Genomic DNA, 25,254 nt, shown 5'->3' on the forward strand with positions numbered 1-25,254 from the left:
TCACAGGGCCTGTCATCAGTAAACAGCACTTGGGGGAGCATGTCGCAGTAGCCAAGTTCTCTCCAATCCTGGAGCTCCCCAGCAAAATAGATGTATAGGGAAAGGTCATGAAACACTTCCACACAAAGAGCTAGGGCTGGAGACACACCACAGTGAACAACCTGTAGACAGATGGGTTAGAAGAAAATAAAAAGGGATCCAACTCAAAGAATTTCCTCTCCCCTTTATGACATTATTTGCAACGGGTCAGTGCCCTGGTCTTCAGAAAAGGTGCCAAGAAGGTTGCAATAGCTCTCCCACACCTGGGAAACAGAGCCTGCTTTCCTTGGAAAACCCAAGATCAGACAACCTGATAAGCACAGATCTCTGTCCTAATAAGCTAAGGGGCAGGACGAAAAGAAACAGACAAACAGAAAAGGCATTTCAGTGCTTGGAATCAACACCCAGACCAGCCCCTATGGACGTTTTGCTGGCAGATTTGCATGCACAAGCAGTGCTATACCCCCCCCCGCCTTCAGCATATATATATATGTGTATATACACATACAAACTACACATTTATATATGAATACAGAACACTGAAGGAGGCAGGAGCCAGGCACCTGCTGTCAATTCCCTCTGCCTCCCTCAGGGACTTCGAGCAATGCACTTGGCTGCTCTGAGCTGCTGTTCCCTCACAATTTGTTTTCTGTAGCATTGACAAAGTGCTGCTGGTATTCTTAATACAGGCAAGGCACCACTCCTACCCTCAAAAAGCTTCCCTAACACCAGTAATTAGAGATATTGCATAACATAGCTAATTACTACCTTAATTCTTAGATATTGTCAGCTAGCCACAATCTCTTAATAACCTTTACATACAAAAAAAGTGTTACAAAAGTATTATTGCATATTTAATGTACAGACACACAGCTATCATCTGCAGCCAGGAAATTTGGCTACTACTGACAGGCTGAGCTGACACCAAAACCTGACCTCACTGCTCTGCACAGAGAGGAGGCAGCAAAGATCGCAGTTTGTGATTTGGAATGAAACGTCTCAGCATTGAGTTGCATGACCAAGTCACATCCTCAAGTATTCTTGACCATGACATGCTTGGGAGCAGCATGGCTCACATTAGAGCAGGTCCGGAGCTGCAGAAAGACTCCACACCTGTATCTGAACTGAAACCTTTTGTTCTATTAAACGATCTTATCCCAACTTCTACCCTTGAGGGGGAACCACTTTTAGGGGAGCTCTGCAACACTGTAAGTTTGTAGAGGCCTGCCCCCCCCTGCTTGGGGGCAGGGAAGTAATGGGGGGAGATAGCAGGAACTGTCAAAGTGGGCCCCTACTATCATTCTGTCTTTTCAAATTGATTTTTCAGAGACAAAGTATTTGCCGCATAGCAGAAATGCAGTCCTCTTCCTGCCTGCCCCAAGGAACCCTGTGCATCCCACGTAACACTCCTGCCTGCCACGTTATTTCACTGCCTGCCTTTCTGCCTCCATGCATTGCTGCCCAACGGCCTATGCTTTCACTTACTTCGTTTGCTACCCAGACCCTCAGAGATTTTCAATGGAGTTGGACGTTGACCTCAACAGAAAACACTAGTGACATGGACTGGAGCAGCCAAATCAGCAAAGAAATGTCCTATCTACCAAACAGATCAAACAAACTTGGAGCTCTGACCTCCTTTACCACTTCTTAGTCCTGCAGACTGTCAGGCACAGGGCCACACATAATGTAAAGGCAGGGTTTGGGCTGCCACAAATGCAGGCTGGGTAATAAGGGGCCCTGGCTCCACATTTGCAGGTGCTTACAGGTTGAAGCTGTGCCCAAGGACAGGCCATGCACACCAGTTTTGGACATACTCCACAAGCCCCTTAGCACTCTGACACCAGGAGCTGGGCACCCACTCTGAGAGAGGATTACTACAAGGGAAACTTTCAGAAAGCCAAACTCCCTGTAAGACATCTTGAGACGGGTCCCCTCGACACACAGATGCCATGCGCAGAAAACAGAGGACTAATCAATAAGGTCAGAAGCATTTTATGTAGGGCATCCTCTACCAATACAACAGAGACCAGTCCTTACTAGACCAATACTGTTTGACAGTAGCCATTGATCACCGCAGTACATCTGCTTGATAAATGACATCTATCTTCAGCAGTAACTGACAGGCACGCCGGCATGCCCTCCAGACAAATGCTAGCTCTCAAGAGGCTGTGACAGCCAAACCAAGAAAGCCAAAAAGTCTAGAAGAAAACCCCTTGTGCCGTCACCCAGCTGCTGAATGGTGTGGAAGAAGAGGGCTGTTGTTAGTTGGGGTTGTTATATTAAATATTATTGCATGGCTTGTGTATTTTTCAAGTTCAAGAGTGAGCCCAGAGTGGAGGCCATCTAAAAGAAACAAATATTCTCAGGGCAGCTGCCTTGTGTTTATATCCCTGTTTCCATACAAGGGCATCAAAAGCATTACTTGCAGGGAGGGCAAGCAAGGCACCAGGAGGTGGTGCAACTCGCACAGGGCCACACAGCTGGTCAGGAGTCCAGACAAGAATTCCTAGACTGCATTCCCCCAGGATATAAATGTGCGCACACACACACAGAGCAAGTCATTTAAAGGGTCTGTGTCTCCCAGCCCCTAATGTGGAACAAACAAAGCAAAAGAGAATTGTGACCACTCTGCAGTGCCAGATAAAAAGCGCACAGTGCGCAGCCATGAGGGTAAAAGAAGAGGAAGCAGCTGGGAAATTTTGGCAACAGAAACTTGTTTTTGCAAAACAAATGAAACCCAAGAAAAGCCACAGACTTGCAGTGTTGCGTGGGAGCAGGTGGTCCTGGATCTCACAGGCCTCTTCTCCCCTGCTATGAGGAAGCCCACGCTGCACTGTTTGTGGAAGTCTTGCTTTTTGACCATGACTTTGGCAATTACTGTGAGTTCCTCGAGTTTTCCTGGAAACTCAACGCTCAAGGCTGAGGGTTGAATTCCTTTTTTCTGAGCATCTGCTGCCATCCGGTGGCAAAGGCTGCAATGGCATCCAGGGCCTCCCAGGGCACCCTTGGCAGAGGGACAGCCCGGGGCCTGGTGACAACCTGCGGCCTGGCCCGAGTCACGGGGGAGCCCAGTCAGTGTCCAGAGGAGGTAGCTCGGGGAAGAGGGAGGGAGCTGTCTCACGCTGATCTGGACAGGGAAAGACCTGGCTGAATCACAGACAGAAATCAACTGCTGCAGGAAACTATCAAATCACATTGAGGGCTGAAGTCAGGGCAACTGTTTAGTACAGGACTATTCCCTTCACATCCCTTGGTCTTCCTTCAGATGTTGTCTCCTCTCACGCCACTGTCCTTTCTATTCCCTCCCGAAGGTGGAAGAGGGAGTTTCCCTGCCCCAGGGCCAGCACTCACTCCAGTAGCCAGGAGGCATTGTAAAGGCGGCTTTGCCAAGTCCCTGCCGTCCAGCTGGGCACAGGAATGCATGCCAGGGACATCAGCCAACTGTTCATGTTTTCTTATTTGCAATCTTGTAAATAAAAATCAGTCAGACAAGAGCCCTGGGGGCCCAGCCAGAAACAGCCCAGTCCCCCATCGTCTGAGAGTGTCTGCTCTACATGACTCAAAACTCAGTCTGGCACATGCAAAAATACACAGGGCATTGCAGTTTGCAGGAACACTGCACGGCGGTATGTTAGACTGTGGATAAAAAAAGAAGCAGCCACATACCTAGACGCTCTGAGGGGACAGAGGTGAGACGCCTGAAAGTTGTTACTCCTCAGCCAATAAGAAAAAGCCAGCCATCTTCTTAAGAGAGAGACCTTATCCATTGCAAAGGCACGTAATACAAGTAATAACGTAACAAGTAATAACTTAAGTGCAAGCCCAGATCTTCACTTTCCAAATGTTGCAGCAAAGGCTCAGCTCATCATCTGTAGTGTCCCAGTACCTCAGAGCAAACACATGACTATGCAACGTGGCACACACTGTGCAAACAAGCTTTTCATCTTACAGAGATTACACATTTAGGTAGAATATTCTAAGCGTTGCTCTTAATTACTCCAAATAAATCCAGCTGAACTCAACAGCATTTCTACTTTATGGTGGTGTAACCAGCAGCTGACGATGGACCACTTCAGAATAGATGCTTATGCTCCAACCTGTAATTGCTCAGGAGCACTGGAGAAGAGCAATGGAGATTGAAGCATTATCTTACTGCCTCCTCCAAAGCACCAGCTCCAGAGTATTAGGGGCCAGATCCACACCACATAACTACAGCACCTTATTAGCAGACTAGAAAGTGTAAGTAACCCCAGCAACCTAGGTTCAAATCACATCTGAAACCATGTGACTGCAATTATTAATTCTGTAACCATTAGGATTCAAAGGTCTCAAAACCCTTTACTAAGTTCTCTTTCATCTATATTGCACAAATACAAGTAGTAGAAATCCCTCTGTCCAAACGAGTTTTGAAAGAGCAAAACCAGAATTTAGAGCAAGTTGGTATCTTCACCTCTGTTTAATACACAGGGAAACCAAGGCAGAGCACACCAGCACTGGGATCTGTGGCAGAACCAAACAGCACCCGGACAGATCGGCAAAACCATCAGCCAAGGCCCTGTGGGACAGATGTATCTTGCAATGGGCCACTAAATAATTTGTCATGAATGCCAAAATGCTGTTTGAGAGATATAAAAGTTGCACGGAGGATTACAGCAACTGAGATCCATTGGCAGAGTAAGTTAAATCGCCATCCACACCTGCCTATGCCTATTAGCCTCTGCTGTCCGGAACAGTACAGTGAGGTTACCTCAAACTGAAGTCCAAGTCAGAAGAAAATTAAATACCACGCATACAAGGCACCACTCACAGGTGGTGCTGGCAGGAGACACCCATACAGAAATCACACTTTGATGTGGAATATGAGATATATAAATAAAGAGTTCTGTTTTGCACTTTGGTGTGGCACCTCTTTACCTGCTTTGCCTTTTAACCAGACAGAAGGGGGTACGGTATGAGAATTTCAAGCTGACTTTGCCCAAGATGGTAATTTACAAGCAGATGTTACTTCACCAAAGTGGCTCAGAAAATCTTTCCCTCTATCTTTGTCAGGGACTCTGTATTGAACTCCTTTACTCAAGCCCCAACCCAAGTCAGAAGAGACTGTCCCAGCGCACAGGGAGGAGCACCAGGGCAGTTCTGTCCCACTTCTACCCAGCACACGTTGTCTTGGGTCCCACTATTAAGGCACCTTAGTTCTTTCCACCCTTTGCACTCAAGAGCCGGAGTTGTACCCCACCCCCAGCTGCAACAAGCCCTACACAATTTCTTTTCCCTCTCCTTTATGCTCCCTATTTCTCATTCCATCTGAGGCACCTGCTCGGAAAATAAATGTAGTCCTATCACCCCAGAACAATACATTTCAAATAAGCATATAAAAGATCTTTTATTGACATGAATAAATTGATTGGGACCATTACTTTGTAGCTGCTTCCCACAGAAAAAGCCTCTTAAAGGCAGCCTGAGGCAGGGAAGCAACATTTACATTTAGATGAAGGCGTTTCTGTCACAGCACCTCCCAACAGTTTCTGGCCCCAGGTATTGTCTTCAGAAGAAATTAGTAAAGTCAAGGAGCTTTGCTTTAAATAACACAGAAGGAAAAGGGAAAAAATATTTCTACAGTCCCACTGCAAGCATATTGTGATCTGGAATCACATAATCTGTAGCAAAGCTATGTCAACAGGTGAAAGGAGAGTAGTATCATCACATCAGGAAGAAACAACAAAGAGCTTATGTCTGGAAGCTGCACAAACTCTGTTAAAATGCCCTGCTTTGTGTATACCGAAGTTACAGAGGTTTCTATCACCAGGCTATGAACTACATTCAATGCTGCTGTGAAGCTGTAGTACCACCACAAATTTATACCACATAGGCTTTACCTCCAGCCTTTACTCAGTTCATTACACTCTAAGTCTTCAAGACACCTGACAAATGAAATGCATGGTACATTGCTTCAGCAATGATAGAGTGGAAATGCTTTGCAAAGGTACCTATTTTAATGTTTTTTCCCCAGTGAGCACAGATCTGACAAGGATTTTCACCGCCCTTGGCATCCATGTCCCCAACCACGACAGAAATGTCAGTGAACAATAAGTGACCTGAATTTTTTCCTGCTGTCACGAAAAGGCTTGTCTGTGCTAGAAATTTGTCCTGTTTTAGCACTGCACAATAGTTACAAGAGTAAAAGCAACAGATGCAAGGAATAAATATCTTGCAATCAGTCAGCTGGGGAAGAAAAGTAACTGTCTCCACCTCCCTAATCAATACCACCTACAGTAAAACTCAGGACAGACCAGGCTTTAATGCAGCAGCTTGATGGATGAAGAAGGACAGACAGTTTACAAACCCTCTAGGTCCAGCACATTCTCCTGTTGAGCCAAAAAAGCAGATCAAAAGGGGGCAAGAAACTAAAAACCTCATTAATAGTTTCAAAGGAAAGATGTGCCACAGATTCTGAGACAGGATATAGTCAGGGGATTATTTAAGTACTGTCATCTGAATGAATGAGTACTTACAGCTCAGTGCCACCCTAGGGACTGAAGTCTCTGCTCAGATTCCAAGTCTGAGGTCAACTCAGAACAAGTTACAACCTACACAAATGCAGACAAAGCTTCCCCATATGCTGAGGGCAGCTGCAGAAAACCTCCCTGCTGCTCTCCTGACGGCCTGCCTTCAACTGGAGGGTCCCTGTACATCAGCAAGGACGTGCACATGATGGAATGTTTAATTAAATGCTGTTTTATTACAAGCGGTGAGACACTTCACAGTGGCTCTATGTCAACCCTAGCATTTTACAAACCATTTCAGTTCTGTATCACAAGACACGTGTACGCTTTTCAAACTGTGGCAGCGGTTGCAAACATGCATCTGCTCATTCTGCAAAATCAGCATCATACACAAGTAGTAACATGGTGGCACCAGGAGCCAAGTGAAAAATGCGCTGGCACAAGGGCACAGTGTATTATAGGGATTTGCATATGTATTGAAGATAAACCGTACAAAATTCCCAAAGGTTTAGCTCCAGAAACTGTTGAAACACTTGAAACTCTCTAGCCTTACTTCTGACATGCTCCTCAAGCTCGTCATCCTTCCTGACACATCAGCCAGAAGGGGAGTATTTCCCTATCTCCCAGGGCGTATCTTTAGTGGCCGTGTATGAATACAGTGCTAGTAAGTCCAAACTATGATCCTCACTTGCCTTCATGTTTCCACCCCTCAAACAGTGGCTAGAGGAACATTTGCAACATAAAAAGACCTTGCTGGCAGCTACACTGGACATCATGCAATTTTGTCGACTAGACTTAGGGCCGAGTGGACCCTTTCACAGAAAAAAACAAGAGCACCCACAGAATTCATGTATTTCAAAATGGACACTTTGACTGTTAAATAATTCCTTCTCTTAAACCTCTCCCCCTACTTCCAATAAATTGTCACAGACGCTCCCTCGGTGACAAACAAAACCCTCGGTATTATGAAGTGCTGAAGCTCACTGGAGCTTCTTAGGGGAACTGGGTAGTGTGTTCCTTTACTCCTTTGCTACTGAGCATCCTCTTGTGCTTCTTAAAATACTGCTATTGATACCCATTTTATTTGCTACTATATAAAAAGCATTAAGCTGTGAAGAAACGGACTAGAGAGAAGCCAAAAGAAGGATAAACCAGTGACAGTTAGATGACAATAAAACAATCCAACTTAGAGGGAGGAAAACACCCCAGGAAGCTGTGGCTGAGTATTTTGAAAGCATACATGCAACCATGTTACCAGGCCAAGAATACTGGATTCTTTGTAATTGCCTAAACTTCGTAATTGGGGTTCATGCAAACAAGCTGCAATGCCGGAGAAATTTCCGTGTTACAGATCTGACTAATAGTCTGTTCCAGCAAAACCAAGACCCCAGGCAAAGTGAAATACAACTCCATTGACATCACACACAGCTATTTTCCAAGGCCAGTGCATCAATTTATTCCATAATTTCTCTCTTATACACATGTTCCCTGTGCAGGAAACTCAAGCCTTGCAGCTATAGCAAGAGACAGGAATGTTCATAAGCTAAGCAAAAACTTTGCAGAGCATGCTTCTTTCTGGTGACATTGCCACAGGTGAGGACGTTGGACAAATATTTAAAGAGCTATCAAATAATGAAATGGAATTTCAACAAGATTCAGAAACTGAAAAGACCCAACAAAGTCATCCAGAGTAAAAGAATGGCTAACAAGACAGATTGCTTGAATATTTTCCGGGTCTTTCACTTTCCGGGACAACTGTACTACTGAGTTACCCTAAGTGTGCTTTGGTATAAGGGAAAGCTACTTCATTAATATTAATAATCAGTAAAGTTATTCATACTTACATTGAAGCTGGGCTTGATTTAGTGCCCTAGAATTTACATACTCTGAATTCCAAAACCTGAGAGGTGTGCAAGCAACGGAATTATCAAATCCTGTCCTGGATATGGATTCTACTTGCCAAGTGTCCTCCACTCACCAAGTGCTATTTTTTATAGTGCCTTTTCCCGCTTCTGCAGAGCAATGCAAGATTAGCCTAGCCCTTCCCAGTACTTATCCAACCAGAAAGTGGATTTGAACAATGTTTATTGGGAAGATTCATTTCTCTCATTTGTGAGACCCAAGGAAGTCATGCTTACGTTGTGTCAGAAACCTGCGCTGCATCAATATTCACCAGCACATCTGTCAGGTGCCACGGGTGACCATTCTTAGAATACGGTTTTGCAGAATGTCTGAGAGTTTATGCAGATAAATGGTTTTTGCTAGATTCCTTCACTTGTTTTTTCTTTAGGGAGACACTGGGAAAGAGGACGGGGATTAGGAACAGGGCAGGGAAGTACATTCTTTATATATATAGAAGTAGCTGATTTTGCAGGGGCCAAGTTACCACTTCCACAGAGATGAGCATTTGTGAAGAACAAAAAATAGCCTGGCTAAATTGTCCACCTGGGATTTGTGGTTTGCATTATGTTGGTTTTATCTTTTGCTCTGGTTTGTTTTTGCAAAGTCAACACCAGGAGAAAAATCAGGCTTAATTACCTCGCATTAAAGAAAAAGAAGGAAACAAGCAGAACAGCAGTTTGCAAGGGATAACTCGTACATGCAGGGCACCCAAAAGGCTCTTCCCTCCAACATCAGACATCGAGTCTTTGTGACAGACTTAGGGTAAGAAACTACCCTGGAAAAAGACCCAATACAAACACCAGCAAGGTTTTCTCAAGCTTACCTGTCACATACAAAAGCAACGGAGGAAAAACATCTGGGACTGCCAACGCAGGAGCAGCTGACTGGGACATACGGAAGAGCACCTGTCACAGGAACATGGAGGGAACTGAGCAAACAGAACAAGCCCCCGGGTCTTGGCCACCTCAGCGACCAAGGGATACTTGCCGGGAGGAGCACAGAGGGACCCAGCTCCTTTGGGGACCAAGGGACACCACCAGAGGGGCAGAGGAGAAGCTGGCTCCCTTTGGGATCAAGGAACACTGCCCAGGAGGGGCCGGGTGATGGTGTACCCCAAGGTCTGGGCTTCCCTCCACAGGCAAACAGGCATGGCTGCTCTCAGAGAAGAGGCTGTGCCCCGAGACTTCCTCCCTCCACCTTTCTGTCACCCTCTTCCCTGTCACAGCAGCATCACCCCTCTTCCCTGTCACAGCAGCGTCACCCCTCTTCCCTGTCACAGCAGCGTCACCCCTCTTCCCTGTCACAGCAGCGTCACCCCTCTTCCCTGTCACAGCAGGGAGAGGCTCTTACCTGCAGGCCGCCATGCCGCCTGGCCTGAGGGACCCGCCTGCAGCAGGTGCCGGAACCTTCCGGGCCCGCTGCTGCCTGAGGAGCGGGGCTGCCCCCGCCCGCCGGGCCCCCTCAGCCCCACACACACCCACCCTGCCTGCAGCCCAGCCCCACCGCCCCTCGCCACCACTGCCCGAAGGAAGGAAGGTGCTTTAAGATCTTCAGGGAACAAACCCAACGCACAGGAGCTTCTGCAAAGAACAGAAATTTCACAACAAGCAACAGAAGAGCTAACTTTTTTCACGTTCGAAAAACAGAAAATCATATTCCTGAGCAAAATACCAGGCTTCACCTTTTCTCCTTGTACCTAAACGAATGTAAGTTGTAAAAAGCTATCCATGGCCTCGGAAGGATTGAAACCCTACTGCTCACGTTGCTTTTTACAGCTGACGTGACATTGGAATGAAGGCTGGTAATGCGCAATAACAAAGCCGTGCGGTAGATGGATTTCCAGCCTCTACCCTTGCAATGGCAAGGCATCATTAACACAAGACCAATATTGCAATAGGAACTGCATTGTTCAATTTATGCAGTAATAAAAATCCTCTTCGGCCTTGTCCCTGTAGGGTTCACCATTTAAAGTCTGGAAACTCAGAACCTGTTACAAGAAAGGGAGGGCAGCCTAAGCCCACTCAAGTTCTACAAGGCAGCCTAAGCCCATTAAAGTTAAGTACCAGGAATTAAAAAAACCAGAAGAAATGTCAAAATAAATACCATAGCACATGTTCAAGCCAGCCTCAGAAAAAGCACTTTCAGAAGCTATTTCCAGTAGACAAGAACTGACTTTCCCCTTATAAAATGCCACAGGGTATAAATAGAGCAGCCTCTTCAAATATGCAGCTCCAAACTCCCGTGCAATTTGTCATGAATACTTCTCCGTCTGCTTCAAGCACGCTCAAACAACAGGGCACTCTTTTCTCACTATACTCAGAGCACTAATTAGCTTGAACTGGAGTCAAAATACCTCACTATTTCTGAAAAACCACAGATCAAAACCAAAGCAGAACCAGATCAAGTACGCAGCCTTCCCGTCTCCCTTTTGACCAAACATTTATTCTGTAAAGATACTCGCCACTTCTTTCTGTGGCATCACAACATTTTCCAAAGTTTTGGAGACACTGCTTATCAGGAGCTGCAAATATGGAACACCCAAACAGTAGCTCACACAAATACATTATAATCCCTGATAGATGGAAGACAGGGAGCCATTACAAATGTACACAAACGTGTAACTTTATGCAATTGGAAAGCAAATTTTAGCTTTTCAGCAGGCAATGAATAGACAATGAGTTATTGGGCATCTTTCTCTCTGCAATTATCATCCCTTCGGAATGCATCTCTTGCCAGCTCTGTACCAGTTGTGTGCAAGACTCTACTGGCACAAAGTAACATCTCTCAGAAAATAAGATGCATGAAAAACTCGGCTACTGGGGTATATATAGTGTATTATATCTAATTTCAAGCTTACGCTTCATGAGTCATCAGGCCTCATTTTCCCTTCCATGTCGTCTGAACACCTTTGGTTCACAGGCAAATTTAAAAGATGTCGTCATGCAGTCTTTCCTATTCTGTTGAAACTAGGGGAATTGTCCTCTCTGGTTTAGAAGTTCTCGTCTTTCTACTCTTCTGTGGCTGACGCAGTGAGAGCTCATCCACACGCTTCATTTTAACTACTTGTTTGTGCTCAGTTACAGATCAGTGGCTACAATATATGACCACTGTACACAGAAAGCCCCTAAAGTCATGACAGCCAAAACATCCTCACACATTCATCCTTATCAATTTGACTGCTTAACTTACAGAAAAACATGCCAAAGTTACGCAGTACGGCCCTAGAGCATAAATGTGCCTCAGGGAGGCAGAATATACTCTGGAACTGGACACGATGTTGGTGTTTTGTGTACTGTATATTAAAAATGAAATGGCCTTAAAGAAAGAAAAAATAAAGCCAAGAAAGACAAGACACCTTTGAAACAGACAAGATGGCCATGCCGGCATCCCGTATTATCCCAGATGAAAATAACTCTTTTCCCACTAACAACAATTAACAGACACATTTCGCTTGCAGGCAAAACCTGGCTGCTGTAGTGTAGCTTGGTTTTATTTATGTCCACAAATATTTCAAAAAAATTACAAAATACTCAAATGGAGAGAACACAGAAGTCACGATTTCTGGGTTTCTACTCTGTTTACACTGTGTTATCCCATGGCAAACTACTCATATATACATTAAGCTTCAAGATATATATAAATGTAGCAGTCAGAATGTACACTCTGCTTTAACGGTGCAGTGAAACAAGCTCAACCATGACGACATAGAACAAGAGAGACGTTTCAAAAACACTAAAGCAAAATCAAAAAATAAACTTTCAAAACATAGGAAAAATAAGAGAGATTTCTTAAAGAAAATCAAAAGGTCTGGGTTGTTTTAACAGGGCATCGAACACCAAGATGGCTTCAAAAACCACTGCATGTAAAGTCGTAGTTAATCACTGGTCTAAAATGGAAGAATTTCAGTGCTTATTTGCTGAATGATGTGAACAAAAAAACTCCCACAAATTATCAGAATGCTTTTCTTAAAAAAAAAAAAGAGAGAGAAAAGAAACGAGAGATCAATGAATAGCTTTTGAATAGACTGCAAACTTCAGCTGGAAAAAAAAAAAAACTACAGAGAGAGGACCATGGGAAGCAATTAGCTTTGTTTTTTTTCTTAAGAAGAACTATAGCTAAAAATAACAGCAAAAGAGAAGGATCAGAAGAAATGGCTGAAGTGCCTGAACTCCCCCAAACTCCCAAATTCCACATGGTAAAAACAAGGAGGGGAGGTTTAACTGAAATGTGCCTAATTAGACCTTTAAAGTAATCTGAGGCACTCTCTCTGCTGAGCAGACTGATCTTACTAGCTATTCTACTGTTAGCAAAAGTAAAAAGTGTTACTCAGAAGAAAACCATTTCACCTGATCACTGCAGACAGCGACTGAAGGCATTGACTGAAGAAGACTTTACCATCCTCGATTTTAGATTGACCTCATGGTTTCCAAATCTCAGAAACACTAGCTGTTCCTCCTAATACCTTCACAGAGAGTTCAGATATAGCAGATGGAACTGATTAAATGCTATTGCAGTTCTTTAGCACTGAGAAATCTGGAATGGAGGACAGAAAAAAAGGAAGATCAACATCAGTTGAAATAGTTCTCCTCTCTCTCCTATACACTCTTGCCTCAAGTGGACCTAGAATACCCCGATGCATGTTTTTAGTTGGTAAACTGATGTTACTAACTGTCCGACAGTAATCTTGGGGCACTGACACCGTTTTGAGACCCATGAGGTGGATAAAGCACTCTGAATGCCACGCCTTCCATCAGAATGTATGATTAACTGCGAGTTTATCAAACATGGCTCAGTACAGTCCTATGACACAACCATCACGCTGAACAGTCTACAACAGCAGAGAGAGCGCGCTCGTGAGTTAAGAGAGAGAATGGGGGGAAGTTATGCACCAGCAGAAAAAATGGCCAGCAGATTCAGATGTCCGTTGGTTGCATCACCCTCTGCTCTGGCAAAGAAAACCCATGGCAGAACAGTGAAAAAAAAATTCTGCCTAGACAGTAAGCAGAGCTGTCTCCAAAATAATGCTCACTGGCCTTCTGTGTATTCCTCTCCTTTACCACCCACATGGGAACTAGCCAACAGGAGTTATTCTGCATGGGCCTGTTGTGTTGGGAGGCAGTAAATGTTATTGTCCATATATCCGGTTAATCCCAAAGCAGTAAGTTCCTGAGATACAGAACACTGGTGGCAATTAAAAAGTTTTTGCTTACAAAAACAAAACTAAAACAGTCAAAGAGAAATACAGACTGGTCTTTGCAAAACAACTTTAAGAACACTAACTGAGTTGCCTATCCACTTTTCTTAAGAACATATCAAACATAAGAGGCCAGAAAGAGCACGTCCTCCAAAAATATGCACATGCATACAAAATTCTGGCTGTACTAGTTTGAGCCACGGAACATTTTTAAAAAGAGATTTTAGAACAGATTATTTCTCTGAACCTTTGCCTAAAGTCTAAAACCAATGTATTAGATTAAGTTTCAAAAGGTAATAGGAAAGAAGTGTATTATGGCCACACTGAAAATTAACCCTTAAAGTAGGCATCAACAGGGTAAGCTGGTTCCAAGGGACACCTGTACTGCTGAGAAACCCAACTCAACAGAAATCATCTGCAGAACAGAGAGATGTAACACTAACAAAAAAACCCAACAAACCCAAACAAACCAAAAAACCAAGAACAGAAACAGTCATTTGCAACATTATCCCTGCAACTCCCTTTAATGCTTATTGTTGATATCAAACCAAATTTCAAGCTTTTACCCATTTGAAATTATTGATACCCATCATTCCCTTTAATTAAAGGGATAACTATATATATATATTTTATTAAAAAATCAACTCTGTATTCTGTCAATACCAGGTAGGAATTCACAATTTGTGATGTTACTGAAAATCAAGATAAACGTTTCTGGAGTTTTGTTTTGTTTTGTTTCTCCCCTCTACCCAAAAAAGTTATTTACAGACTTAAAAAGCCATGCTGCAGAACTGAGCTCTCTTTAAAATTATGAAGATTTCCTACAATGTATTAAAATAAAAGTAGATTTTTATTATTATAGCACTTGGATTCAGAGCTTGTTATGTCACCTACTTGCAATCCTTGTTTTTTTTAAAATAGCTATAGATGCATTGAGTGTCTCTTCACGCACAGTGACTTGTGTTGTGAACCTGATTCTAGCACCTACTCAAAACAAACTAGTAAGAAAAAAAAAACCAAGATTGCAGGAAGTTCTCTGAATATTCCACACAGTCCTGTATTTTCAATAGGCTTCTGAATACGTTGTCATGCAGGGAGACCCACACCAGTCTTGAGAAATCTTCTCTACAAATGAACACTATGCTGATAAGTCTCTACTTGTTGGGTGGTTGTTTCTGTTTTAAATATATAAAGAAATCTTTATAAGATATTCTTTTCCTTTTGTAGCTCTTATTGTATGTAAAAATGTTCCACTCCTTCCCAAGGACTGGGGTTTCCATAGCCAGCATTACAAATAAATAATTTATTACAACTGTTTGTCGCCTTCTTTCTTCAGTCGACTGAAAGAGAAAGAAAACTCGTTTTAACAAAACGAAGGAGGTGTCATGACACTTCAGAGATAGCCTGCCTTCCTGCTAACCTCACCCGGGTGCCCTGAAGGGAGCAGAGGCTGCAGCAGGACTTGTGAGCTTTCGGCACAAAAATGAGCGCCATTGTAACAGCAGCGATAACACTGTCTGTTGTGGGAGGAAGCGATGACCTTTTGCTACCGACGCGCTCCTCACACGTGAGCGAGATCACTAGTGCCAGCTCATCGCTGTAGCTTTATCTGCAGTTGCAGACACGACAGGCAGCTCCAGGCAGACTGGCTGCCCCCGCGGCACACGGCCAGCAGGCGATTTTGGATAGCAGAAGCAAGAACTGAAACATCAGAGTAAAGCAGTGCAAGGCAGGTGTTTAATATGCTGCTTCCTATGTATCCTCGCTACCCACAGACATGCGGAATGACCCTTGCTAGGTGCTGGTGGCTTCTTCTTAGCTGACATATTGTCAGTGGTCATGGCCAAACAAGAAGTAAGGTGGTGTCACATAAGGTAGGCCAAGAAGAGAACCACTCTACTATCAACACCATATAGCGTTCTGGGGAGAAAGAACTCGCACGACTCATCTAGGCGTTCTCAGCTGGTAATGCAGGATCCCTATTATTCCCACATTTCAACTCCTATTGCCCTCAGTCATGTCTTAAGATTTATTGAATTCCTCCCCTCTTCTCGTTCATAAAGCTTTTACCCACCCTCCTCCACTGTTGTCAAGGAAGAGAGAGATGTGGAAGCAGCAATCGTAGCATCACACTAAAAACCCCAATCAGAGGTAATTCTGCAAATGTAAGACTCAGCTGGTCTACATCCTCTGCCAATAATTTGGACCTGGTTTCCAATTTGCCCTATCACCTATGCCCAGATTAGGTCTTAGGACAGCTTCACCATCTTCTATAACTGCATCAGGACAATAACTCAGCACACAGCAGAAAGGCAGTAAATCAGAAGAAAAAAGATGGAATGTGGAGAAAGACAAAGGAAGCCGTAGCACCCCCGAGTCTCCAAAAGCCTTCATTGCACCTCTCACCTGTAATAATCTTCCTGACTTGGTAGATGACCACCATGCATGTGAGGATGCCCATGCAACCACTGCTGCTCCATTGCCAGTCTTTGCAGCTCTGCTGACTGGGCATGCATGGCCTGCAGTTGGTGGGCTGCTGACATAGGAGGTGGAATGGCACCAGGCAGATCTCGTGGATAAGGAGTACCTAAGAGAGAGTTGCCCATTTTTAGACACTTGTTTGCTAGGAGGTCTGCAGAGAGTTGTCCCATGAAGCTTTTTTTTTTTTTTTTTTTAAACAAACCAACCAACCTTTGGCTGGAACCTAAGTTACAGCTCAACTCCACCAACTCCCCTCCCAAGAAATGCTAAGACCCAGAAGAAAAGATGACAGTTCAGATCAAGAGCCAACCTTTGTAAAGTACCATAAAATGCTCTCACCAAAGACTGGATGTCGGAGCATTTCATGCTCATGAGGTGGCTGCCCTAGCAATGGGTTGGGGATGGTCCCAGGTGGGTAGGGAAAACGCGCCAAATGGGGTCCAGCTGCTAAGGGATCCACCAGCGGGTGAACAGGTCCTGCTGAACCTTTAAAAGAAGAAAAGAAAGCAAGCAATCAACTGCTTTGGAAGCATCACTCACTGTTGGGAGATCAAAAGCCCTGTTAGACTTGAGCTGGATCAGCATTTGGCCTAACTGGCATGTAATTACCAGGAGCTTAGCTCCATCCAATTTGAAACCCACTTTTCTATCTTCAAGTGACATCTGCTTCCCAAACAGTCTTAATTGTTAAAGCAACAACCCAGGGCTTTCAATTTCTACAGGAAAAAGAAATCCACCAAGTGGTAGGGGGGGAAAAAAAAAAGTGTAAAAAAAGAAATCAAGTAACTAAAGCTTTCATTTTCAGACATTCCTTTCACACTCCCCCATATACATCGCAGCAGTGCTTGCTAATCAGACTGGCTCAGCCTAACATAGGCAAATTGAGATGCTGCTGTGAAATCTGTTCAATAACTGCAGACTTAACAGAAATCCTGCTGCACACATCTGCTTTTACCTTTATTTAGCCTTGCAAGATCTCTCCCCTGCACAGATCTTTTTTTTTTAATTGCTTATCATAATTACATTTTTTTACTATGTGTTCAGAGTGTAAACACCTTGTCAAACACCTTAAGTGGACTCTGAAAAAAGCAATTTGCTCTTCAGTCTTTACCTCCCAGCCACTTGTTCCCACCTCCACCTACCACCGCTTGTTGGTACGCCTGCGCAATGGACTGGCCGGGCAACAGGCCACTATGATCCCAACAAACAGAAAAGACACAAAGAGATAAAACCCAGCCAAAACCAAAAGCAGCTGGGCAAATCCACATCAGCTTTATTTTCAACTCCGTAGTGCTGGGCCAAATTTTACTACTTTGCTCTCCCAGGAAACTCCTTTTCTTGGCTTTTACAAGTTACCTCAAACATATCGCTACAAACTGAATTGTTTCAGTTGACTTTTCTGGAGATTCCTTGGAAATAAGCTATCCCATTTCTGTCTATCAGTGCAAGTGACTTGAATTACAGATCCGCTCCCACAAATAACCTGAGGAAGGAATATCCTCAACTCCAACAACTGAGAAAAACCAAAACCATCAGAGAACTGTGGAATGCTTTATTGCAGCATTGTGACAGGGAAACAATGTGGTTTTCTTTAACTATCAACCTCTGACACCCAGCCTCTCTTTCTGAAGAAAGCTCTGACCTCTTCACAACAAAGATAGTCAACATTTAGAAAAATTTTCCCCCAAACTCTCTCCTATTTCCCCTTTACACACATAAAATTGAAGAAAGGATCACTAGTGACATTTAGTAGAGAAGCACTTAAGCATCCTTCTGACTTTACCAATACTACTTGATAGGCCAAAAGCTGGCAAAAACCTTTGTTTGCAAAAGATGACATTGTCACCATCCTTGTGTGGAGAGGGACACCTGTAGGCAACCTCTCTGATGTCACTTTACCAATATGATGAAAAAAAGACACCGGCAAAACCTGAAAAATACTTACTCATCAGCTCATCTGACATCTCAGAACATTAAGCTGTTAGCAGATTGCAGAGGAACCGCAAATGAAAGGAACACAACACAGCTAACACAATTCTCTCAGCTGTTTTCTGGTCCACAGCACAAATGCATGGTCATTTTACACCCTATTCATCCCCACTCTAAGGGGACATACAGGTTATGCACTTCAGGGCCTTACCCACCTATGGAGCTACTCTGGAGCAAGAACTGCTTGGAGACACTCAAGAGCCCCTAACTGTATTTTAACCTGGCATCCAAGATTAAAGCCAAATCACTTTTCAAGTACAGGTAAGAGAGACTTGACACTGAATTGACTTGCCTTTGTTGGCACCAGTCTCTCACTAGACTGAGAATGAGAATGTACTAGCCATATTTTTGTCCAGAACAAATATCTAGAGTATCTAGACTTACCTGCACAGACGTGGTGAGTGACTTACCTGACAATAGAATCCTTGTATAGACACAATCTATGCTATCCATGGGGTATGCAAACCTGCCTCAAATTGAACCAGTTTGTAATTTGTGCACCGTCTCAATCACGTCCACAGCTGACAGCTTTAAGAATGCTGATATTCAGCGCTATCACCTCCTACCTGTAACTTCCCGCCCCTTAACAACCTCACAAGACCCTGCTGATTTCCTTGCTGTACAATTTGGCTTCTGCAACAGCACTCAAATTCCTTCCAAACTCCAAAAAGCAGACCTCCCAGCTACATTTAAGGCATATTGCTCCAAGGCAAAGTATGCTATATTTGCTTGCACAAACTCTACATTTGTAGTCAGCTGCACTTAAAGTACTTGGACTTTTTTTTTTCCCTTACTTAGCAGTTACTGCACCTGGTGCCTTGCTTGCTATGTACTCTCCAGTCTGCCACCAGAAAAATCAGAAAAATTCTGCTTAGTGCCTCATCTTCCAGACTCCAGGTTCCAGACTTCTAGAGGAGTAACCACGTAGTTTGCTTCAGAAATGAGCAAGGCATCAATTCATTTTTGAGACTATTAAATATTTGGAGGAAAAAAATTTCCACACATAAGAATACACTGTAGCTAAAAAGATGCCAACCCGTAAGTTTAGATGGTTCTTAGGAGAATTGTGACAGAGAATTTCAGCTCAACTAAAGCCAGATGGTTGGCATGTCAAACGGCTGAAGAGATGAAGTCTTTCTCTCCTAATTTTTTTTTCAGCTCCTATATGGAAACACCAGCTTCAGCTCCGTTCCAGCTATAACTCACAACATAACAGCCATTAGCATTAGCAGTGTTACCAGTTCCATGGCATCTCTCCTAGTGAATTCCCTTCACCCAACGGAGCCTCCACCTGTACACCAGACACCACTGTAAGGTGGTGCTCTAGGACTCCAGTACTTTTTAAAAAAAAAAAAAAACAAACCACAACAAAACAGGAAATCTTTACAGTGACAGTGTGCAGTCTCTATGAAGATCGCTGTACCATTACTATCATTTACTTTATCACTGTTATTGGTCCACCCTCCCAAAAAATAATTGTTTGCATTTCGGTTATCACAACCTTATACAGTACAGAAGTCCCATCATGTACAAGAAAACAGGGATTTTGCTACTTGAATTCCAGAGTCACAGTCTGCCTGTTTTGGGTAGACTGCTGCTAGCAGCTCAGGAGAGGGGCTCCCTAGGAAACCGCCCAGCCCATCTCCCCGGGCTCACCTTGATGTAAGGGATCCTGCTGATGTAGGTGTAAATGCGAGTGTATGTGTGAGTGTTGGTGATGGTGAGGCGTGACGTTGAACATCTGGAGCCGTGCCAACGGGTCATTTGTCAGCGATGCCATCCGCTCAGCGTGTATTCTCTCTGCTGCCAGTCTGTCAGGGTAGCTCATTTCAGGCCGTAACTGTGGGCCTGCCAGTGCAAGTCTCTCTCTTTCAAGGGGATTCAAACCCGGATGGAAGGAAGCAAATGGGTGAGGTCCTGCTGTTGGGGGAATAGTCAGTGCACCGTGCCTGGCAAAATGCTCCATGGGGTTAGTAGCTGGGTGCAGTGCATCTAGCTCTGGGGGCTTCACCTCAAAGCCAGGTTTCATCCTCTCTCTCAACTCCCTTTCCCGGATTTCTCGCTCTCGGATCTCCCGCTCTCGCAGCTCTCGTTCCCGAATGGTGGGATCCACATTGTAGAGGCCAGGCATATGGTAGGCCAGAAGTGGATCAGTGGGGTTTAGGGGGACAAAGAAGGGATGATTACGGTTTGTTGGCGACATGACATGAGGACGGGCATATTCACTTAGTGTTCGTAAAGCAGGTGTGTCTGGACCAATGTAAGGTGGTACAGCAGCGATGGTCGTCGGTGGAGGTTCGAATGAAGGTCTCATATGTGCTGGCCCGCTGAGCTGAGACTCTCCAAGACGGCCTTCATGGGAGGAGCTGGATACCTTCTGCTGCACAGAATGGGGGAAGAGAATTTTAGTTCAACACACTTGGCTTAAAAACACAGCAGGCACACACTTCCCTTCTTGTGCTTCAAGTTCTAAGAGGAGGTAAGTTCGGCCTGCTGAGCCTCGCGACTCCCGCAGCTGTGTGCTCCACTGTGGTCTGGGGAAGAACTGGATTCTGTCTATCCTGTAGACCAGAAGATAACTACTTTGTAGTGGCGGCCTCAAAGCTACACTAAGTGCTTTACAGCTGGTAGAGCAGCAACTAGTTGGTAGGTGTCACAGCTATGGGCAACGGCTGGCTGGTACATGTCACTACAGACCACCAGTCTTGTTTGCAGTGCATTCTTCCTCTCCTCTCCACACTCACTTGTATCCTAAAACTTACTAAACCCAAGGAAACTCCTCTCCACGATGTGCAACACAACAAATTCCACTCCTTTCATATCAGGACTTTGCATCCTGCTCTCCCGTCCTACACAAGGGCAGCATAGCACATCTGGGGAGGGCAATAAGCATGTTTTACCCATGCCCAAGGATCCCTATCCCCAAAATAAAGCAAAGTCCCCACACGTGACACATCCCTTAATGGAGAGATGCTACATCCTGACTTCTATAATCCTACAGAAACACATAGCTACGATTCAGATCTCTGAAATGCACCATGGAATAGGAAGACTTTAGCACATTCTTTTTCAGCATCAATAATGTATTACGAACCTACCAATTCTGTGGGCCCAGAAGTAATCACTCCTTTCCGACAGGCCACAGAAAAATGGATTAGTTGTATTGGCTCTTTATACTGAGACTGGCGTTTGGGTCTCCCCGTAAAAAAAGTTAATTAAGTTTACTTCCAATTTAAAAAGCCTTCAGATCCCCTTTTTCCAGCAGACAGCACTCTTGTGCCTGCACAGTAGTACAAGGCACATAAAGGCATTCCCTTATCTGCACAGAGTGCTTTTCTACTGCACGTAAATGTAAATACGTGGCCTCGTTATCCCCAGCTGCACTGGCTTCCCGCACATCAGAAACGGACCAGGAGCAGAAACTCTCCATTTCCTTTAAAGAGAAGAGAGGCACAGGCAGGCCAGGAGGTGCTCACAGCTGGCTGGCTTTCACTTAACACACAAGGCTCCTATATTCACAAATACCCGATTGCACATGCGTTAAAGCGCTTCTGGGGATTTGCACTCTGTAGTCACCATCCAGGTCAGACCCTACCATGCCAACTCCCTTAAACAGCTCTTAGCCACAAATAAACCTACCGCAGCTCTTTCTGCTTCTCTTTCACGCTCCCGCTCCCTCTCTCTTTCCTTTTCTTTTTCTTTTTCTCTCTCCCTCTCTTCTCTGGCTTTCTGCTCTGCTTCTCTTTTGGCCTTTTCAATGGCCTCTTCTCTCTTCTTGGCCAGTTTCGATCCTGCCAGAGGCATGAAGTATAAGTCTGCTCTTGAGCATGAATTGTAGCCACGGTCCAGGTGCTTATAGAACCTGAAAGAAACAAAAGCGAAAGAGCTTAGCCCTGGGAAAGATGCAAGAGTCTGTCAAAAACCAAAAAGTATCATTCTACACTTACACAATAGCACTACCAGCTTCCCTGGACGCCATGAGAAAATTAATTGTACCACATTACTCCACAGACAAGCGGAGTATAAAACCCCTCTCACAATTACAAACTGTAATGCCCTGTCTGAATAAGCTGGCTTAAACAGCACCTTTCCAGAAAAACAGAGCAAAATCATGCAAGAAAGAGAGGCTGACAAGGTGCACATGTAAAATACACTCAGCTCCCACAGGAGCTCACTTCTCAGCTTTTGCGAGTGCCCTGCTCCACAATAAAACAGAGCACACTAAGGAAGCACTGCTGACAACCTCCATACCTGGCTGATTGACTAGCATGGCTTGGTGTATCCACCACAGTAGGTTCTGGTGATGGACTTCTGGGTGGAGGGGGAGGGCTTTCTGGTTCCTCAGCTTCATCTGGGACTTCTTCTTTGATCTGAATAGGTGGTAGCGTGCAGGCTGTCACCACTGGCACGTTTCCACTAGAAGCTGCTGATGTGGAGATGGAAGTCTGAAGTGGGATGCCAGGCACAGTGGGTGGTGTGGAAGTGGAGGGGCAAGAAGGAGGGGTGATGGAAGGGGGGCCTCCTGGGACAAAGGGATGCTGAGAAAAGGGGGGCTGGGAGGATACCTGATGGAGTCCAGACGGGGGGTGATTAGCGGGTGGGGGAAGGCTCTGACTCTGCGTCAGTACAGGAGGCTGGGCTTGCGAAGACTGCAGTGGTTGGCTTTGAGGCATCAGCTGCAAGGGAGGAGGGTGTGCAGACGGAGGATGATGAGTTGAGAGGGAGCTCAGAGGTTTTAAAGCAGGTGGTGGAGGCAAGTTGGAGTTCATTGAGAATGGAGAAGGGCCAGAGAGATGAGGAGGGTGCTTGTGGGATGGAGCAGTGGGGAGCTGAGGGATTGGGGTAGTAGGGGGAGGTTTGATATGAGGCATGGCCATGGGTGCAGGGGGCAAGGGCTGCTCCCGCGGAGGCTGAGCCTGCTGCAGCGAGGTTGCAGATGGCAGGACAGGCTGCGTTACCTGAACCTGGAGAGCGGAGTGAGAGTGCGACGGTGCTTGTGTCTGAAGGGGAACCTGAGACTGAGATGACTGAGTGGGGAGGGAAAACGGCTGGGAAGGTACAGGGTGAGGCAGGAGGGGCTGGGCCTGCAGGCTGTGAGGGGCAGGCTGGGCCTGGCCGTGGAGCGGAGGCTGCGAGTGGGGCTGCGAAGAGGCAGGGGTGGGCTGGCTCTGCGACACACTCAGAGGCTGCAGGGGCGGGTGAGGCGATGGGAGTCGCTGCGGGTGCAAAGCAGGGGCCTGCTGTATGTGAGAGTGAGGAGGCGGTGGCGCAGGGGCCTGGGGCTGGCTAGGGGGCTGGGATGCGGATGGCGAGACCTGCGGTGCAGCTGAAGCAGCACTCGACACTGCTGGCAGCGATGCTGGTAACTGGGCTGATACAGGTGGTGTGGGAGGAGGAGCCTGGCCAGAACCGCTCTGTGCCTGCAGCACCTGGGGCTGTGCCTGCAGCACTTGCTGTTGAGCAGATGAATCCGAGTCGCTCTCATTGTCTTGAGGGCTAGGGATGCTGGGTGACGTGCTCCGGTTATCCTGGTCGATGTCCTTGGGATCACTGCTCCCTTCGTCATTGACGCTGCGGCTGTCAGAGCTCTCACCTTCGCCCTCACCCTCTGAGGGAGAGTTTGGCCTGCTGATCTCCTGCAGGGAGAGGGGGAAGAATAACCACCAAGCATGAGAAAACCGCACAAAGACGACTACCAGCATGCCGCAGGATGCAACCTACTACACATGCTGTGCAAACGCAAGCACCACCCTTTGAACCTCACAGGACTTAAAACAGCAGAGGCAACATAAATATCCAAAGGGAGTGTGCAAAGACAACGGAGCCAGGCTCTTTTTAGTAGCGTCCAGTGGCAACGGGCACAAACTGAACCACAGGAGGTTCTGCCTCAACATAGTGAAACACTTTTCACTATGAGGGTGACCAAGCAATGGAACAGGTTGCCCAAAGAGGCTGTGGACTCTCCGTCTTTGCAGAGTTTCAAAAGCCGGCTGGACGTGGTCCTGGGTAGTTGGCTCTAGGTGGCCCTGCTTGAGCAGAGGGGGTGGACTAGATGACCTCCAGGTCCCTTCCAACCTCAACCATTCTGTGATTCTGTAATATGGAAAACTCAGTGCCAAAATTCCCAAATCCTGTGCACAGAGTGAACCTGGTCAGGTACATGGAGCTGAAAAGGCATCCTAAAAGTATTTCAATTGAGCTTTGATACCATTAAATTAAGAGAACTCCAGTGGTAGTCTTCTAACATGCCACAGAAGAGGAAAAAACAAATTCCATTTTAAAAAGTTTGGGGGGACGGGGTGGAAAATAATCCAAGTATACTCCTATACGGTTGATATTGATCTTAAAACAAAAAAAAGACTTCTGGACTTACCCTGTATCATTCCACTGTTTCTCAACAGAGGGAACACATTATAATATGGCTTACTTTCCAGCCGCTGATTAAGTTACAATTTGCTGTAGCTTAAATTGATTTCATGTTTTTGGTTTGTTACCAGGTTTGCACGCCCTCCCACTCTCAAACCGTTCTCCTAAGAGAAAATATTCCTCTGTGGGACTCACTTGAGTTTTGGATTTTTTGGCATTCGACCTGTCAGGTTCCTCTGTGTCAGAAGCTGCCTTTTCCCGCTGCCTCTTGGAGTTCTTGAGAGGAGAAGATACCTCTTCTTTTATCTTCTGCCACAAATGAAGCAGAACACAACAGTTACCAGTGATATAAATGAGAAGGTAAATTGAACGTATACCAGTGCCACTGTATTTAATACAAATAAACGAGAAGGGTTCCTACAGAGCAGGAGAACTGATCAGAAGTTGAGCATTTAACAATCCAATACGCAACTGTCCCTCTGTCCAATTAGAGGTTGCAGGGGAATCTGTTCTGGAGCTGCTGCTGTGTTCTGCCATCTGCCAGGAGCAGCTCCCAGAAGGCTTCCATCTACATAATGCTCTAGCCACTCCCTCTGGAGGTCAAATTGAAGACGGAACCCAAAACAGACTGCAATTTTAACTTCTGCAGACAGAAACCCAAGGGGCAGTTTGCACACACACCCTGCACACATTTCTGACACAAGCTAGTGGGAAAAAGGAACAGCGAGTAAAGCATTCCTCATCACGCAGATGTGGTCTCGAGCTTTGAAAGTGAGGGAA

At 45.4% G+C, this 25,254-nt stretch overlaps 1 protein-coding gene across 1 annotated transcript in view; it reads right to left on the bottom strand.

Moving 5' to 3' along the window:
- Positions 1–11,916: 11,916 nt before the first annotated feature.
- RERE (arginine-glutamic acid dipeptide repeats) overlaps positions 11,917–25,254 on the bottom strand; it is a 256,716-nt gene continuing 243,378 nt past the window's right edge. Inside the window, exons 16-22 of the mRNA XM_075172413.1 lie at positions 24,670–24,783; positions 22,360–23,744; positions 21,748–21,970; positions 19,765–20,488; positions 16,459–16,605; positions 16,045–16,225; positions 11,917–14,978 (exon numbers count right to left, since the gene is read on the bottom strand). Of these exons, the coding sequence (XP_075028514.1) occupies positions 14,945–14,978; positions 16,045–16,225; positions 16,459–16,605; positions 19,765–20,488; positions 21,748–21,970; positions 22,360–23,744; positions 24,670–24,783 (2,808 nt within the window). The 3' untranslated portion in view covers positions 11,917–14,944. The remainder of the gene's footprint in view (positions 14,979–16,044; positions 16,226–16,458; positions 16,606–19,764; positions 20,489–21,747; positions 21,971–22,359; positions 23,745–24,669; positions 24,784–25,254) is intronic.

This window comes from Calonectris borealis, chromosome 23 (assembly GCF_964195595.1).
Source record: "Calonectris borealis chromosome 23, bCalBor7.hap1.2, whole genome shotgun sequence".
Taxonomy (NCBI): domain Eukaryota; kingdom Metazoa; phylum Chordata; class Aves; order Procellariiformes; family Procellariidae; genus Calonectris; species Calonectris borealis.